The 20,269-nt window shown below is 37.2% G+C and overlaps 1 protein-coding gene across 1 annotated transcript in view; it reads left to right on the top strand.

Moving 5' to 3' along the window:
• LOC104078811 (thymocyte selection-associated high mobility group box protein TOX-like) overlaps positions 1 to 20,269 on the top strand; it is a gene marked incomplete at its 3' end in the record, with an annotated part of 68,750 nt that overhangs the window by 31,332 nt on the left and 17,149 nt on the right. The window contains exon 3 of the mRNA XM_009580592.1: positions 17,742 to 18,020. Coding sequence (XP_009578887.1) covers positions 17,742 to 18,020 — 279 coding nt within the window. The remainder of the gene's footprint in view (positions 1 to 17,741; positions 18,021 to 20,269) is intronic.

Below are 20,269 nucleotides of genomic sequence, written 5' to 3' on the forward strand. Positions count from 1 at the left end.
AGAGGCAGGAAAAGCAGCTTCAGATTTAAAAGACAGTGAGATAGTCTTGCTTCTAAACAGAAGTCTGGAGATGGGCACCAGTGGCAGCAGCTTGGAGGCAAAAACACAAGGCCTCATTTTGCAGAATATGTTAGACTAATACTGAAGCTAAGCAAAACCATATACAACAGTGGAAATCAATGTGTACGTTTAAATGTGAGTTATGTTGGGGGATCATCTTGATATGTTATAGCATAGCAGTTCATACATTTCTGATCCTAACTTTTTGAGGCCTTGAGAGCCAAAGTATAGCTTAGCTCCTTGATTCATATGCAGTTCAGCGAGGCTTTGCTTCTTAAGCTTGTCAGATGAGATCAAGCTTTGCAAATGCTCACAAGTTAACTAGTCAGACCTGCCATCTCAGAACTACACTGGAAAACAACTCAAAGCCATGTGTCATGTATCCACACCTCCGAGAAGGACACATGGGTAGATCGTTGAGGTCAGCCTACGCACTGCAATTTGGGAGGAACAACTTAGGTAACAGTGGGATAGTGATTAGGTATAGCTGCTTCATTCAGCAGTTTTTAGAAGGCTAAGTAGCATGGCACTTATTTCAGTGAACATCTGCTACATAAATTAAATAGTTTTCAGGAGTTATCACAGAAATGGAAAGCTGTGTTCTAATTCCACTGCATTTTACTCTTATTCCTAGTGTAAGTGGCATCAAAACTGTACTCCAACAGAACAAAATTCTCTCTTTAAAATGCACAGGTATATCATACCTGCTGAAATCGTCATTAAAGTCAGGATTTAATTTAGTTATTAAACATCTTTTTTTTCCTTACATTTAGAATGGCATATAGTTGAATCATCTCTCATCTGTCCATCAGTATATATTATTCTATACGTAACTTGTTTTTAAATATTCTCTTGTATTGATGATCTTCCTAATTTAATTACATTAAGTACTGGAACATATTTATCTCTGCCATAGGAAAACACTGTAACTTTGTTGTTACAAGAACTGAAGTAATAGAATGTAGATTTAAAGTACTTTTTTTGTTCTGGTTCTTTAAAAAATGCATTTCTTACTGTCTGTGGGAGAGGTAAGCACTTTGCATTTCACCAAAATGGTTATGAAAATGAGATATCCACATGTTATGCAAATAAATTATTAAGATCAGTATTTCAAAATATATAGGGAAACTATAGCCCTGGTTTGGATCCTCTCAATCTCAAAAGAAGGAAAAAAACGCTGTTTTTTCTGTCCCTGAATCAGAATCTATGTGCTAAAAACTATCACAGACATTCTCAGATGCAACCTGAATTCATCTTTTTGCAGATACTGATAGTTCCTGCCAGGGGAGGGGGAGGATTTCCTGTTGTACTTTCTACAACATTAATTACAGCATTTGGATTTGCTAGAGAGCAGTAACAGAAAGATGTCTCTTGTTAAATTGTTGTCAGTAAAACCAGAACATTTTCTTTAATGTCAGTAAAGATTTTCACAGTAGTTGCCAGCCACAGTGGTCCAGTCAGACTTTAAAGATTATCAGAACTGACAACCACTGAGTAAGTGTAGAAATTCCATATAATTCTGCAATAAAGTGATGCTCTGATGATTCAGAATTTTAATCTACATATTCCAAAATTTCAGTCCTAGAATACTGTCATAATATTAATGTTATTAAATAGCATGGAATGAGGTGTTGGGGGGAAAAAACCTTAAAAGCAAAATAATTCGAAAATGAGATAAAGCTGAAAAGCATGGCTTATAGTTATATGTTGCCACAACTAGTCACCTATATTTCAAACTGGAAATGAAAAAGTATGCAATTAATTTTAACACCTTGTAGTGTTCATGTTTGCCTTTTGAGCGTGTTTATTTTTGCTAGTCCTGAAATTACAGAATGAATTAAAAGCTGAAAAACTTGAGCATCACATTGATAACATGCTTATCATTCTAAAGTACTTCTAGTGTGTTCACTTTACTAACCTTATATGCAACCATGTCAAGATTAATTGGTTACAAGTCTTCTGTTACCTTTTTCTAAAATTAAGGAAAGCATTTTGGATGCAATGACAGCTTGCCAAGCTCCAGACTGAGACTGATAGAGGATGTTAGGCTTCAGTGTAGAAGGAAGAAGGCACTATTTCTTTGGTTCTTTTCATAATGTTGTTTCTTCTTTTTGTTGTACTTCCTAACTAGTAGTGGTAGTTACTTACATGCAAAATATTTTTCATTAAAACATAGGATTTAGCGTCTGTTATTTTAAACGCTGCAAAGTGCAGTTATTTTTCAGAACAATATAATACCATTGATAGAGTATGATACGGAGCAATGTTTATCGCGTGTCAGTAATTTTCAAACTAAATTACCTCTGCAATACTTTTAAGACGTAGCAAGTGTTACTTGTTTATGAGCAGGGATTTGCTGGTTTGTTTGTTTCTTATATGTCATCCCTTTTCTCTCTGTTGTGCTGGAATGGGATTGTTTTAGGTGGCAGAGGTTGGTAATTCATCTAGAATTCATTTAAGAATTCAGTTTACCATTTCTTAGCAAGAATAGAGCCCTACTTACTATCCTATGGTTTTGTTGACTCTACAACACTGGCAGGAGTTTTTAATAATGTAAGAAGATTAATTGGAGTTATCATGGGGAGTATTCTATATATGACTATATCTGAACAATCTGTCTTAAAAAAACACACTTCTTATAGCAGATGCTGTTTACTCAACTTTGAGAATAAAAGCAGTCCATTTCAGGTACCATAAAGGTTAACCACAGCATTACACTGTGCAAAAGCAGCTCAGAATTTTCAAAATAAATCTCTAAATTATCTAAATTTAAATATATAGTTTTTAAAAGTTTTAAATAAATTTTTCCTAAATATTACAGATGTAGGGATTAAAATTCTTCAAAATTAACTTCATAAATGCATAGAAGTAATTAAATGCATGGGCTTGATTTTAAGGTTTCCATAATGGGATGTAGTTTTCACAGAGAGTATCATAGAAGGCACTTTAGGAGCCTTCCTTTTCTCTAACAAGTGCATATTTTATATGTATTTTGGTGCAGTTCTCCTTAGAAACCTAGAATGTAAATGCAATGCCAATGTCTTTTTTGTAGTTAATGATCGAGGTTAACAGAAGCGTCTAGGTATGTTTTTCTTTTTCATTCGAAAATGCTTTTATTCTCTTGTCTTCCTAAAACGCAAAACAAACGAGCCAAGACTTTTTTATTAATATGGTTTTAAGTGTAGATACAGAGTATAATTTGTTGAAATGCCTCCATCAGTTGAATGCAGCATGTTTCCTTTATTCTTCAGAGAACGAGGACTCTAAAGTCCCCTCTCAAACTCATTCAATTGCTTATCTGTAAATACCACTGAGGCCCTGTTTTGGCTTTACATTCATGAGGAACTCCTCTGCTTTTCTCAGATGAAGAGTTAGACACTTCAAATGACAATTTCACTTACTGTAAATTACACTATACATATGTAGCTTGTCTGTCTGAAAATCATTGTGCTTCTTGACTACCAGAAAGTTGCATATTGAAAACAGGAGAAAGAAGGATAATTGAAGGAACTCGACCTATCTAGTGCATTACTCATATCCTCCTCTTTCAAAATGTAATGTAAACAAAGGCTAATGCATAAGCTGAAGTTGACTTTGTTCGGTTTATTTTCTTTACATATGCTTCTAATTTCCTTATTCCACTAGTCGCACGTACATCCTTCATCAGTCCTTCATTAGTTATTCAGTCAGATTTTATGTAAACTGAGTCCTGAGATCTATGTACTAAACCTGGGAAGGTAATTATGAAAATTGCCCATGCAAATTGGGTAAAGGCACACATAAATTACCAGTTAGAGGCTTAGCTAGTAGTTTGCTTGCATATTTACCTGAATTGCATTCATAATTGCAGTAATTATGTGAACAGTCATGGATGCACTTTTGCACACACAGCAACTACATTTTAAAATTTCTTCCTGAAATGAGTAAAATGGTTGCTTTGCTGACAGAAGTCAGAGAGGATAAGGTGAGTTTCTGTAGTTACGAAATTCACGATTACTAGTGGAGGATGACCCTATTCTAGAGTATTAATGAAACTTAAAGAGCTGTGGTAACGCAATGTAAAGTTACACACTGGTTGAATGGTACACTAGTATGAGGAGCTCACCAGAAGGCAGCCTGTAGCACATGAACAAGACAAACCAGTGTGGATAGGTCTTTCTGTCATTTGGGATATTCCTCTGTCATGTCATTTTTGAGATTATGAGAATTCTAATCTTTCTAATGGTTTAATATTCTCTTCCGTAGCATCTGAGTACTTACCTGGTCAGGGAGGCTTCCAGGGTTACCCTCTGGCAGTGTAAAAGCTTGGCACGTAGATCCCATCTTAGATTTGAATGCATTTTATTCAATTATATTAATCTGGATTTCACCCATTAATACATTGAAAATTAGAACCAAGGCCTCAGTCTGTCAACAGAGCTGACGTATGGGCAGCAGAAGAGTTTGGGATTTTCAGAGCAAGCTTGGTGTGCTCACAGCAGCCTGAAACCTGGGAAACATAAGCAGTTGTGTTTTGTACTGTATGAATATTATTACTTATCATCACATTCAGCTCTGGATAACAGTAGGTTAGATAGTCCCAAATAGAAGTTAGAAGTAGATTAATATGACTAGACCCTCATCCAAGAAGAAAGGGAAGGGGAAAACATCCTAGAGAACTTCAGATTTTCTTTAAAATGACGCAACTATTCATCCAGACTAAAGCATTTCAACACTTTGATCAACTTGTGGGGCTATGCTGAGAAAACACCAGGGCCATTTCTTTGAAAGGTTGTCTTCTCTCCGGACAACATCACTGTGAACACACAGTGGTTATGGCCCTCTCTAGCTTGAAAAATTCTCTCTAAAGTCCAACTTTGTGGTCTCTCATTAATCTGCTGTGTTATCTATGTATCCTTCTCTTTCTTCACCATGAAGACATACTTTCCAAAGCTTGAAAGTTCTTGTTTTTCAGGGTTGGTTTTTTTAATGTCTTGAGCTCGTGTTCTGTAAATTTCTTCATTCACTATTTTTTTTCCCTTGCAGATAACAATTGGTTACTCCCTAAATTTCACTATAAAACTTTACTGTATTGTAGTGGATTCTGTACAAAACAGGTGATGTACCTTGAGTTTTGCTACTATCTATGTCAGGATATGCAAAACAAGTATTATATCACAACACATTCTTACCACAGACTCCAGTAGGCTTCCCTGGCATGCAGGAATAGAGTGAAATCACTGTATATATGGTCATAAAAAATCACTTCCCCAGCTGTTGGTTGCTGCTCAGCAATGTTGAAAGTAAAAGTTTGTAAGATAAAGGAAAAAGGAAGTTTTCTCAGCCAAACCAAGATTGCTGCTTTATTCTAAAGACGAATGGGACAATAAAAGGCTTCACGATCAAAAAGAATAGACTAAATAATGACTTTCAAAAGTAATCATAAGTTGTGATTGTCCAAAGTATTCCTTTTCAAGAAGTTATGGCTTTCGCTTTTTTCTCTTAAATTGTTTTGGTAAGTTAATCAAGCTTTATTAAGGAAGGTATCCAACATTTAGAAATATCAAACCAGGAAAATAAAGATACATTCTTAAACTAAAAAGAAGGTTCCCAGGAAGGTCTTCTGTCACGTGCTAATATAATGGACACTAAGCAAAATAGATTTACTAATTTTAATCTTTTGAGACTGCTGGATATCTGTTCATCTTCTACATAGTTGAAAATAAAATAATTGAGATTTTTCTTGTTTCAGAATTATAATATTGGACTTGGCAAGCTGCAGATGGATAATTACACTGGAGATGTTAAATAGGTTTTAGAGACAAAATTGTAAATAATACAATACAGAAGAATGATGGACTTATTAGCATATCATTAAATCGCTTTTTCCCTGAGAGCCAAGCATATTTTTCATAACTTACAAGTGTCTTGCCTAGTAACACATGTGTTTAACATTTACAAAATCCACAATATTTGACTATGGCATTAGGCTTATATTGCAGGGAAAATTATGACAATATAGTTACAAATATCAGTAAGTTTATCACTTGATAACAAGATCATATGTATGAAAAACAGTATCTTCTGAGTTAAACATTTTGCAGACCTTTTGTTTCAACTTCCATTAGTGCTATCACTCACGCTGAGAATTTACAGGGCTGCAACATAGCAACAGGAAGATTTGGTAAAAGATCCTTTCAATAATGTAATTTAAACAATCCAACTCATTCTTATTAGCCTAAATTATGTTTTTCGTTATGATTTTGTACTTAATAAAAAGTAGAATCTTGTGGGATATGTTTTTTTTTTCAGGGCTACTGGCATCAGCCAGGAAAAATATGATCTTCTTTATCTAGGAAAATGAACTTCGTCCAGAAATTCATAAAATGCATACACAAAACCTAGATGTCTTTAGTTTTCAGCAAACACACGTCAATGGCAATCAATGGATAATGTGCAGTCATAATTCTATGCAGTTTAGTACTAGGGTGGCAGGGAGTTACAGGAAGGTTCATTTGGTTTAATACAACTGTTGTGTATGGGAATGCAAGAGCTAGCACAGCGCCACTGTTTTCATCCGAGACTGAAATAGCTAGCAAAATAGTTTGCTTAAACAGGGGTGGTATTTATCAGTGAGCCTCCAGGACCCTGAGCCAGCTGTCTCCCTAATCCAGCCATTCCTAAACTTACTCATGTTCAGACTTTGCTTATGATTAGTTCTGTAGGAGATTTTGTTGTAGTCACAACGCCATTTGTAAACCACAACCCCAGATAGGACACTATGGCTCCAGGAAATAATTTCAAGGATGTTCCACATCACAAGTGCCCAAGAGGAAGAATATAGACAATTGCAGACTAGATCTGCCTGTGTTACCCTGGTTTCAAAGATCCAACTTCGTATCACATTGGAATAGACACAAGGTCCGTTAAATGTTTGTGCGGAACAGCAGGAAATCTCATAAGCCTAACGATGAGAGTAATGAGATGATTAGAGCACATAGCAGACTCAGATTTTAGTCCTTTCTCTGCCTTCTGGGTGACAGAGATTTTCATCTGAGATCCTTCTGCCTTTTATTTCTGTCCAGTGGACAACTCTGGGTGGACAACACTGGGTGGACAACGCTGGAAAGACAGCCTCTCCTCTGTTGCAAAAGCCTTTTTCAGTGAAGTAGCATACTTAGATTAGATCTCATTGACAATATTTCAAAAATCTCTCGTTCCAGCTGATGTGCTGCAGAGTCCAGCTTTGTGAGGGAATTGGCATTTCTTGGGACTCAGATCCTACAGAGTTTTCCTGTAGAGTTAGGAGACACGAGACACCCCAATATTGCACCAGCTTTTCAGGTGTCACAGCTGGCTTAGTGATTTCCAAACCAGAAAGAATTTTCTGTGTCTTCCCACATAGACATCCCCTGCACTTAGGCAGACCGCCTGTCATTGAACCTGAGGAATGTAGCTTTTCAGGTAAGATATTAAACTCAACGAGCAGCAGAACCTTCGTTGGGGTAGGCAAATGGAACAGTTATCAAGATAAAGAGGAACCACAGAAGGCACAGAAGGACACAAATTAGCCGGACATGTGTTTCAGATGCGTCATTTTTTAAAACCTTTTTGCTTTATATAGAATATTGACTATTTCATAGGGTTTTTTGACCTTTTTTGAACTTGCCAACTAGAAAGAACTGACCATTCATTGTCCTTTAACTTCACATGGTGTACAGGGTGAGAAAGGCAGACCCCAGTTCACCATCAAGCTCCAGATTTTGTTGCTGTGCGTAGAAATAATGCAGCATTACAAATCTAGGGTTGAGCTTTTCCAAGAGGAGATGAGAACTGAGGCAGAGCGTGAACTAACATGATACACAGTATGGAGTCACCAAGAATGATCTGTGGTTATAGCCCTTACATTTTCTGTTTCACCTTTCATTATTTTTCCCTTTTGTATCTGTCATTAATGAGTGTAGGTCTAGTAGCTTCTGCTTGGGCAGCCATCCCTTACTGAAACTAAGCTCATTAAAACAATATAAGAGCCTGAATGGACTACAATTCAAAGGGTTACTTGGTCATCCAAGGTCTCAACATCTTCCTCAAAGACTTTCACACCTATCAAGTTAGTAAATGACTGCATCTGTGTTGCCCTAAGCATAGAAACATTGGCATACCCAAATCATTCGCGTGGAGTCAATCTTAACATAATAAATACTGTAGTCAAGTCATATGTTATTCTTTACTAAGTGTAAACATCCTTAAATACCTTTATTTAAACATCCCAATATTTCCAATTTATTTCATATTAAACACTTTCTAAATGCTATGCAAGCTGCACTTTCTTTTGAAATATGTAATGTGATGAATATTAATATCTCATTGGAAATTTATTTATTTAAATGATGAGTCCCGCAATCTTCTAAATATAAACACTACCATATAAAATATTTAAAATATGCGTGACAAAATTCGGTGGCAGATACACTAACATCACTGAGAGATACACAACTACGCACTAACTACTTTCCTGGCCCTACACTGTGCTTAGCACTCTCCGCTCTCATGTGGCCAGATCCTCTCGTGGCAAATCTGTTGGAAAATTTACAAATCATCTACTGGAGGGTGACACTGATTCAAAAAAGACTCTCCAGACTGTTTTATTAATATAAATGTATCCGATACAACTTCCTTTACTTTGTGGTAGGGAGAGGTGGATGGTGTGGTCAGGATACCTTTGTCTGTTAAAGCAGATAGAGCGAACATCACGTAACAGATAATAGTCACATTGCCCAACTCATTGCAGGAAGATAGTTTGATACTGTTGTGGTGAACAGCATAGAGAAAAACAGAACAGAACAGAACGGGATAGAACAGAATAGAATAGAATGGAAGAGAATAGAGCAGAAGCCAACGAAGGTTACAGCAATCTCACGCTGGCTACTGTATTGTTGTTGTTGGTCAGTCACAGAGCAAAGCACTGCAAAGATAGTAGCTGCCTGCATCTCCTTGTCCCTCCTGCCCTACAGCAAGCATAGCTTCGCACTGTTCATGGTGTTTCAAGGATCTAGTTTGTATTCCTAGACTTAATCATTTCATGTCCCTTGGATGCTTCTATTTTTATTGTCTAAAAGAAGGGGAGACAGTATTGTCTCTCTCAAGCGTCTTTCTGACTTCATTTCTTTTGACGAAAGGCTATTGATTCAGGTGTGTTTGAGTGAACCTGTGAATATACTGCTGACTCAGGAGTTCTTTAGCATCACTACAATAAATGTGAAATGCATGATTGTTTTCCTTACGTAAATAACTGCTGAAATAGAAAATGGTTCTGTTGTTATGTGAAGGGATAATATTGTTATCAGGAGATGTGTGCTAGAATATTTGACTTGTACCTCCTAGATTCCATTTGTCTACTGTCAACCTATACCTGCTGTTAAGCATTAGACATTTAAAAAAAAGAGAAAAAGATAACACAAATTATTCACCATTAATTCTTTAAAATTAGTCACTATTAAAAGCTTAATTGTTTGCTGAGAGGGTCCAAATTAGTGGACTTTGCAAGATCAAACAAAATTGAAGATATTTGTCCAAATTAAAATGGAAACATACATCCAGGATATACCAAATGAACATGTATGCTCCTGTAATAATAATTTTATTATCTTCAGCTTCCAGGCCAGACTTTTAATTATGACCCTTTATATCAGTGAAAACCATGTATTCAGGATTAAAAACCTATTTCTTTAACTAGTCTAGTTAAAGGCTGTGGTTTGATATATTCTATGCTACAACTTTTATAAAAACCAGAGAACACTTCTAATAACACTTTTCTAATTTCATGGTTCAGTGCACAGTCAGTAAAGATTTAAATAATTCAGAAAGAAAGCCTATTCTGTTTCTTTATTAGAAGTTTGAGTCAGGCAAATTCTTTGACATTTAATAGGTTTTTAACCCTTTTAATAACTTCTTATAATGAAATTTATTGGAGGTTGTTTTAAATAAAGGGTTATTATATTAGAGTGAATAGCAGTCGGTAGTTTTTTATGATTAGTTTTGAGACCTTGGCCCTGTGTGACTCAAAGGATATTAAAACATAAAGTAGAAAAGAATGTTAATAGTCACCAAATTAACTGTGTACCAAGAAATATAGAAACTGTATATTACTGCATTCTCATCATTATGTGATCGTGCTATAAAATTTTGCAGTCGAATTTGGAGTATATAATTGTTTTAAAGGAGCTTAAGATCACTTACAGAATGAGTACTATATAAAACAACCTGAAGTGGTTTAATTTTTAACAGAATGATTTTGAAAAGATTAGAGTAGTAAATTTAATATGTTTTTTTTTTAGTTTAGGGTTCTTTTTACATGTGAGGTTTCTGCTGTTTAATTTTAAGACTGTTTTCCTAATCAACAGAAATTTTGAATGATCCTTTCATTTTATCCTGAAAATGCACTGTGCATAATATATAAAATACACTTGTGTACAAGACTAAAATATTCCCCAAATACCCACTTACTTTAAAACTTGGTCTTTCATTATGCAGTTAGCTGATACAGAAGAGAATTATAAAAATGAGATGATGAAAACACACATCCCTTCCTCTGTTAGGTGGTGCTTTGAGTTATTCCTTTTAATGTGTTTTGAATGGTTCTCTGTGGTCATTTTACAGTAACCTTAGCTCTCATAACAAATCTTTCTTTAGTGCTCATTCTCTTATATATGTGCTAAAAGAAGACTTGGCTGCAGATACGATTTCTACTTTAACTGAATGGAAACAAAGATCTGATAGTATGTGGATCTTTGGGTTTGATCAGTTTTCGTTCATGACAGGACATACAGACTAGTTACCAGTTTTATCCACTCTAATCAGGTAATCCTAACTTTTTGTCAGATTTCAGACTTCTAAATACTGGGGTCACTTTTTGTTTTTCTCTGGTGTACAAATACAGATGTTCAAATTATCTCAAGTTTTAAGTTATCTCACTAAATAGCATCACCATGATGGAAAACAACACATGAAACTGCATGGTTTGCTTTTGATTGAGGTGCTATTAATCTAGAATCCTAACCACTAACATGCATTGAATAACCGCGAGGTACTACTGCTTGATTATCAGTATGAACTGAGTGAAAGCTGTCTGAAATGGATGTTTCTGTATTTTTAGACACCCTTTTAAGTTTAAACTTAGCTCTGATTGTATGATGAATATTGCTTGCATTTTGGGTCATTAAAAAAAATTATGAGTTTTTTTGGTTTTGCAATTGTTTGTTTTGATCATAAATGGTGGGTATGGTCTCCCCAACACAATTCCTTCTCTGTGTGCCAGCTCTCACAAACCTGTCTGGCAACTTAATGTTATCTTTTCTTCTCTTTTGAAACCTTGACTTAGAAAGTCAAGTGATTATGTAGGAATTCAATTTTTTTTCTCTCTTTTTTAATGAGCATCTCTGTGTCACTGGAAAACATCTTGCAGATGTGCATTGGCTTATGGTAGAAGACGATTAAAACACTTAAAACAAAAACAGTAAAATTTCTAAGCAAATCTCACGGCTTTTCAGGAGGTTGGCACAACTGGGGCTAGTGCTGCATTTTAATGTAGCATTATTTGGGAACAGACAAACATTCAGATTTAATATGGCACAGGTAGTGGCACAAGTTGTCCTGGGAATATAAATGAGAATATGACTAATAACAGAAACCCCTTCTGCCTACCAAAGAATGTCTGTGATGCCTACATGGTGACTCAGATGGGTGACGCTAGTGAAGAAGGAAGCACGCTGTGGGTATCTTCATAGATAACACTTAAGATCCCCTGGGTCTTTCTCCCAATTTTTTTTTAAATTAATTGATTAAAACATAACTTCTTATAGTATGAAAAATTGTTGCTCTCTGACTTACCTTGACCACTTAGACAAGAAGCAAAGAACTGTCAATCACTTCCACAGTGTCCATCAGCAAAGTTCATAAGAGCTCTCAGCTAGTAGAAAACTAAGCAAAAATCATTGTAAAAGACCTGATGGTGCTAATAGAAATAATGCCTGCTGTGTGTGATATGAATTTGCTCAGGGTAGTGAGATAGGTGATCTCCACTTGCTTCAGTGAGTAAGCCCTGTGTATTTCTCCTTATGTTTTAATGCTTTCATCTCCAGTGTATAATCCCTAGTGTTTCTTGCATATACTTAGACCTGTTGTATTTACTTCGATCTGTTAAGGCAACCTGTCTTTCTTCCTTCGTTTAATGATAGCATTTATTATTAATGAATTTAAATAGGGAGGGACAATTTGGACTTTTACGGCTTTTCAGAGAGATGTTGCATCACAGCTCTTAATTATAACAAGAAAAATAACGTGGGAATTATTTTGCTAACAGCACATTCCTTTTGAAACTGCCTGCCTAATGCTTCTTAGGAAGAAATTATTTGCCTCCTAAAGCAACCTTCTGGGATGTTAGTTAAGGGTCCTGCAATTTGACTCTTTCTGCATCTTGCATGGGTTAACCAGCTTGTATCGAAAAGATGGATAATTACGGATTTTTTTAATGCTATATGCTATATCCTGTGAGAGATGAAGGATTCTATCTGAATGCTGTGTCAGATAAAAATATCTGTATTTTGTGGACTGTGGGGCACAATATTTCAAGAAAGATGAAGGTTATTGGACATAGTCCAGAGGACAGCAGGAAGAATGATCAGAGGTGTAGAAAACACAGCATATGAAAAAAGTCTTTCAATCTTCAGGTTTAGTTGTTTAGTCTAAAGAAGAAAAAACTGAAAGGAAATTCATAATAGCCTTCTAGTGTGTACAACTTTTCTGTAAAGAAGGAGAAAAACATTCCTCATGTCCTCTGGGAGCAGAGCAAAAAGTAGTAGGTTTAAATTACAACAAAGGAGATTTAGGTGAGACATTACGGAAAAAAGCCCTTTCCGCTGTAAGGATAGTTAAGCACAAGAATTGCCTAGGGAGGTTATGAAGAGGTTAGACAAACATCTGTCAGAAATGATTTAGGTATAGCTAATCCTGCTGTGAGATAAAGTGTTGGACTAAATAACCTTTTGAGGTCCCTTCTAGCACTATTTGCTGTGATTCTGTGATTAGGATACTGTACTCACACTGTCCTGCAGTAAGGTGTTTCTGTGCAGGGATGATATCACTGTATTCTGCATTGCATGCTTTGCTTTGTTTTTGCTTTAAGCTGATGGGGAGAACGATGGTCTGCTGTTTAAAGCACTTTAGCTTTATTCTTAGTACCTTAGCAGCTTTGAGCAGGGCATTAGGAGCTTGTTTTCAGCCAGACAGCCCTGTTCTCTTTCTGCACTAAACATGTGCCAATAAGGGTTATCGGTACACACCTCAGAATTAGCGGCTTTTACTATGTCTTTTAACTTGCAGTCAAACACTTATATGGGTGGATGCTCAGTTTCTGCTTATAAGCGAAATGCAAACAGAAGAAAAAAAATAGCCATGAAAAGAAATGTATCATAGCTTCCCCGTTAGTAAAGCCAAAATAAAACCAGACATGTTCTAAAGCTGTATATAACACAAGTTGTGAAACATCCTGGAACTGACAGATGGAGAATGATATTAAAGTGACAGATATTATCATTATTACCTCATCAGAGAGACCATTGAAGGCATCAGTTTAAGACTGTCCTTATCCTCTGTAACACTTAAACTCTTTAACTTTGTTCTTCCATTTGGCATTCTGCCACCCGGCAGGATTTGTATTCAGCTTTGCATTCGGCAGGAGTGTGTTCGCAATATTGCTTCTGCATACTGAATATGGCTCCAGCACAGCTACACATTGGTGGGTTTTGTAAAACTCCATCTGGAGGACCAAGGAATAGGAAGCTTCTGATTTTGAAGTAGTTTAAAAGAAACTGGTCACACTCTGCATGAAATGTTGACAGAGAATATGTCTGATTAGTGCCACTGTTCCTGCAGAGACGAGGTTGTCACGGCATTTGAAACAGGAGCCACAGCAGTGACCCAAGTGTGTGGTTTTCATGGGTGGGACAGTTCTTGAACCCAACAGGGAAGATGGGACAGTTCTTGGTTTGTTGATCCTTTAGGAACCTGAAGGTTCATCATCACATGTTTTCCACAGTGTAATCTCATAGCTTTTCACAGTTCTGTGGTTAGCTGCCCGTTCTTACTCAAGGAATGAGCAGCTTCCATTTTCTTAGACAATCCCACTTTTTCACTAGGAAGGGGCAGGATGGGGGAAGGCAGGCTCTGTGGTGCGTGGCAGAGAGGTGAGCCAGGAACCTCATCTGCAGATGTGGATCCTCCTTGCTGAGGGCCACAGCTCTGTGCAGTGGACTTACACTGGCTTGTTCTCTGCAGGCAGGTCCCTTAGGTGAGGGTTTCTAGCTTAGCATCTAAAAGGGAACATGTACTGTTAAACAAACTTACTTGCTTGTCATGGTTTAACCCTACCCAGCAACTAAACACCACACAGCTGCTCGCTCACTCCCCACATCCAGTCAGATGGGAGAGAGAATCGGGAGGGCAAAAGTGGGAAAACTCGTGGGTTGAGATAAAAACAGTTTAATAATTGAAATAAAAGAAAGTAGAACAGTAGTAATAATAATAATAATAACAACAACAATAATAGAATGTACAAAGCAGGCGATGCACAATGCAACTGCTCACCGCCCACCGACCGACGCCCATCCTGTACCCAGAGCCGCGAATCCCCCTTCCCGAACCACGCCTCCTAGTTTATAAACTGAACATGACATCATATGGTATGGAATACCCCATTGGCCAGTTGGGTTAGCTGTCCTGGCTATGTTTCCTCCCAGCTTCTCGTGCACCCAGCAGAGCATGGGAAGCCAAAAAGTCCTTGACCAGTGTAATCACCGCTTAACAACAACTAAAGCATCGATGTGCCATCAACATTCCTCTCATACCAAACCCAAAGCCCAGCTCCACACCAGCTACTAGAAAGAAAATTAACTCTATCCCATTCAAAACCAGGACATTGCTGCTTACACCTGGTTTTGTAAAGGTAGCCTGGTATTCATCTGATTTAAAAATTTAGAAGACAAGCTGAATTCACGTGAAAAGAAAAATACTGGGTTTTTTTCTTCTGCACCACCTCATTTGCAGTCCTCAGAATTTCACTAGTGAAGGGTTCTCTTGCAAATATATATACACATGTGTTTTGTATGGGGATACATCCAGTACTGTCCAGTTAGTGTCATGTTATTTGAAAACACAGGGTGTGTTCAGTGCTGGAGCTAAAAGTGAATCACAGACTGTTTAAAAGTATATGTTGTTTAAAGAAGACAAACACAGAATGTTCTGCAGTATCTATCTGATAATATTTGAAGCTCGGATGAAGAGTTTTTAATAAAGGAGAGATAATTTGAATAATAGCAATTGTATTATATTTTACTTGGAGAAAAGTAATTAAAATTATAACATTTGCCCTGCTTTCAGAGGTAGATACTTTGCAAGTTCATTCAAAATAAGAGTTGTTAGGAGTTTCAAATAGTGCTTGTTTCCTTTCTAGAGTTCATAAAATCATTAGGATGCGTATTCTTATTAAAAAGCAGTCTTGCTTTTCCAGTCTTTTGTGAAGTGGTTTATTCCCAGCCCCGATCCGGCACCACAAGGTGCTGCCCCACAAAACCCAAGGCATTGCAAGTGGGGCAGCGTGGGCTCGGCCCCTGCAGGGTGGGCACACACCCACGCTGAGGGTCAAGCGCCGCAGACGGGGTAAAGGGAGGGCTTTTGGGAGGGTTTTGCCTCCCTCTCCCCAGCACGCGAGAGACCAGGTGGGTTTCCATCCCCTGGCCAAGAGGGCCTGGGGCAGCCCATGCTTCCGCTCCCCGTTCCCAAACTGCCGCCCAGCCCAACAGCTGGATCCGGAGCAAAATGGCTGAGCAGTAGTTACAGCTTCATGGGCACAACTGTTTTGATGCGGGTTGTCTGCCAGAGGCAGGGATAATGGTAACTTTCAAGGCTAATATGTTTGGTGAGGAGGGGAGTGATACTGGAGGGAGGGGAAGAAGAAGTCAGTAGCAATCTTTAAAAATATAAATGTCTGCCAGGATTCAAATTTCAGCCTTCAATTGATTTCATACACTGCACTGTCTCTGCTCCTGTCCTCCAGTGCTTTAGTAGTCATTAAATGAACTTGAACATGTTTGTATCGATAACCCTTTTTTACCAAAAGCTATCAATTTCTAAAGCAATATAAATACAGGTATAATTGTGATGTCACGTTGTCAGAAGCCATTTCAAATACTTTTCAGAGACACACGTACGTGTAAAGTGGTAAGTATGCCATAACTAATGGTAGTATTAGTTTGATTTACTGCCAACCAGTCAGCTTTACAAAAATCAATCCCTAAGCTCATAAAGTATCTCCCTAAAATTGATAATTTTTTACACTATCAATAATAAGAGAAAAGGTGAAGTTACAGGTTTATCTTTTCTTTTTCTGTGCGTTACTGGTTGAAAGGTATCTTACAGATTGCTGTGATATATAGGAGCGTGTGTATGAGAGAGAGATAGCTTATAGAAGTCACAAGCTATAAAAAGTTTTAAAAAAAAAAAATCTGAGTGATCTTTGGACGATTCAGATGACATGTCTAACAAAGACTGTCAGCAGAATAAATGTGGTTATGTTAATATATTGGACCATTAACACAGGTCCTTATCGTAATGGAGCTTACACAATGGTAGTTCCTGTCAGATTCCACTCGATACATATGGCATGTTTGTCTGATGCACAGAAAGACAACTATATCTATTTCATTTCAGCTCTGAATTGACACTTCAATTTTAAATCACCCACAGAACACCTTAGCTTAAATCTGAGCTTCTCCCTGATACTCTTTGCTATTTGTCATGTTCCTGTATGAGTATACTTAAAAAACGTTACAAGCAATCTGCTGTAGTGTGTGTGTATAGCACATTTGACCTCTGGACAAGAAAGGAGTTTCATCCTCCAGTGCTTTTAATTCTTATCCTTGCAGAGACTGAATTTGTTGCTTGCATTAAAATAGTATGTCTCGTTAATGCTAAGAAGCGGTGACCCACATAGCACAATGGATTCATTTGTCAATCCCGTGACTTCTGAGCTTTCCATTCATATATGTCTTAGCAGCAAATCAACTCAGAAATCATTTAATCAGTCTATCAATGCATCCTTCTTGTCAGTCGTCTGAATCCTGAAAATTCCAGTATCTCACTGGGCAGCACCAGGAAAAATAGATTTGAACCTAACACTAGATATTCAAACTCTGAAAACTGCAGCTCCAAAATTCACACTTCACACACACAAAAATCCTAAGAAGAAAAAGCAGGATCTGGAAATTGTCTTGAATTTTGAGGGTATTCATGTTCTGATCTGGTTCTAAACTTCAGACTGCAAACCTGCCCCTGTTTGTTAGCATTTCTGAAATACTCTACACGCAGTTACAGAAAGCAGTGCCCTTTTGTTCCCCCTGTAAAGAAACAAGCTTTCACTGCTTTTTGCTATTCCCAAGGGCTGAGGCTACAGCCTGAATAGTTTATAACAGTCAGTGTTATGCAAATGTCAATCATATCCTTACTCTGTTTGTTTCCAGTATTTACATGTTTATTTAAGTACTTGCCATTTCTTTTAAGCCTTATATAGCCAATCAGGCCAACAGAGGTCTAAATGAACAGAACACTTTATTAGTGATATACTTAATACAGTTTTTTTCCTCTTGTAGATGCAAGATTTACGGAATACAGAAGGAGCCCAGTATAGTTCCCATCCTCAGATGGCAACCATGAGGCCAAGGGTTCAACCTGCAGATATTAGGCAGCCAGGAATGATGCAGCACGGGCAGCTGACTACTATTAACCAGTCCCAGCTCAGTGCACAGCTTGGTTTGAATATGGGTGCAAACAATGTTCCTCACAACTCGCCCTCTCCACCTGGAAGCAAATCTGCAACTCCTTCACCATCCAGTTCAGTCCATGAAGATGAAGGAGAAGATAGCTCTAAGGTAGGCTTAGATGCTAGGATTAATATGTAAGTAGTGAATATTTTTAGGACCTGCTAATGAATCGTATGGCCACAGTTATTAAGGTGATACTTTATACATTGTTGGTGGTTGACTGAAGTGAATAAAGGGTTATGAATACAGAACTTACAGTTTCCAGTCAATTCTTCAGGCAGCTTGAGTAAATGACATCATTCCTCTTCGTGAGAGCAAACTAGAATCCTGTAAAACACTAAAAGGATAGCCATTCCTTTAGGACTTCAATATGAAGGTTGAGTTTTCTCACTTGCATAGAAGGGATGTTTGTTCCCAGTTAAAGATCAAGTTACTGCTATAAAAAGTATGAACAGTCTGTACAATATGCTAGTCTTTTCTACTTGGTCACAGAATGAGTAAACAGAACATCATAGCAACCAGAACAGAAAGATCCTCTACGAACTTTAAAAATCTTACCTTCAAAATCTTGAAGACCCATTATGCATTTATATCTGGGAGGTGCTGACGCTCCAGCATGACATATTTAAGCGTCATTTTAGTGTCAGTATAGGCATGAAGAAATAATAGTAATTTAAATAATAAACAAGACATTTATTTGAAGGATAAATGTCAGTTTATATAGCAGGTTTTGCATGCAAAAATCTCCCAAACCTCCACAAATCCTGAAAACTTCCCCCAAAATACACAAGTATATTATCTTAATTTTGCAGACACAAAAGCTGAGACACAAAAAGATTGGAACTTAGCACAAAGTCATCCCATAAACCAGGAATAGAGCATATTGAAATTGAGAACCTCTTTAGCTCTATTTTATGGTCACTACAAAATAGCAGTCCTCTTACAGCAGTCTTGTAGTGTAGTGAAGATGTTGTACCATGGCCATGTCTTGTGGGGAAAAGTTGCAGACTTGCAAGGAATGTGAAGAAAACATACTGTGAGTCACTGAGGAGTCACATAATCCAGTCAAGAAATGTAAGTCTGATCTGTTTTCAAATTATATTGTTTTTCTTGCCTCAAGTTATAAAATAATCATGTAATTGGAGACACATGTTATACTACATTTGGAATAAATTCTGATTCAAAAGTTTTATTTCAGGACTTTCCCTGATTTCACAAACTTTAGGTTTTAAAAATTACTGAATAATTCATACACTTTAAATGAACCTTTCCTTAGTGAGGGAGACTTTAGAATACAGCTATGTAAAAATAATTCCAGGAAAGCTTTACTTTTTCAGAATAATTTATTTGCTACTCCTATTGCTTTGCTAATATTTTTACATATATTGGTGGGAGTGTGCAAGATGCTCTAAACTTGTGGAGAAAACATCCACTTAAATAATTAAGATACTCTTTCTGCTTCTATCAAATATTTCAGTTATTTAACCCATATTTTTCATGTACTTTTTCACTGCAACACTTTGTGCTAGCAGAAGTGTAGGGTTGTGGTTTCATGCAGACAGTACTTATCTGAAGCTAATGTTTTCAATAAAGAAATACTAAGCACTGCAGACCAAGTAAAACTTGGTCCTTTCTTTGTGGAAGCCAGTTTATATAATGTTCAACTTTTTAACAAGCCATGTTATTTTGGAAGACTCTCTTTAAAATTCTCTCATGCTTAGTCTAAGCAGAAAAAGATGAGAAAAGGTACAATACACAACACAAAATTAAAAAAAATACTTCAGTATGCTGAAGTTGATATGTTGCCTTAAAATTCTCTGATAATTATAATTTCTCTGCTAAAAGAAGTGTTTTAAAGGATATTAAACTTGGTTAATAATGATAGAGGGCTTAAATTAGTCTCCAACTAGTAGGGATCAAAATGCAAGCTTTAATGGAGGCAGATTATGCCATACCTGTCTTCTGTGGGATTTCTTAGGTCCTCCTGAAAACACCTGAAATTGGCCACCATCAGGCAGTGGGCTGGCACGCCTGATCCAATGCAGTGATTCTGCTGTAGTTCCCTCTGTAAAAGACAAGAGGGTTTGAATAATCAGTGTAAGAAGCTAGTGTATTGTTGTAGTTTACGATTTAAACCCCTCTGCTGTGTATCTTTCTGTCACGCTGCCCTTCCTGGAAGCTGCTAATGAATGGATAAAGAAGAAGAAGAAACCAGCTTTCTGTGGAGATCCTTTTCCCCAGCCACAACAGTATTAAATTTTCTCAGAGCTGTTTTGGAGGCTTCTTCTCACTCCAAAAAATCCTCTTCCCCGTGAAAGAAGGCACTGGATGGGGACAGCAAGAGATAAAGCGGTCGT

Source organism: Fulmarus glacialis, unplaced genomic scaffold (assembly GCF_000690835.1).
Source record: "Fulmarus glacialis isolate BGI_N327 unplaced genomic scaffold, ASM69083v1 scaffold10006, whole genome shotgun sequence".
NCBI classification, from domain to species: Eukaryota; Metazoa; Chordata; class Aves; order Procellariiformes; family Procellariidae; genus Fulmarus; species Fulmarus glacialis.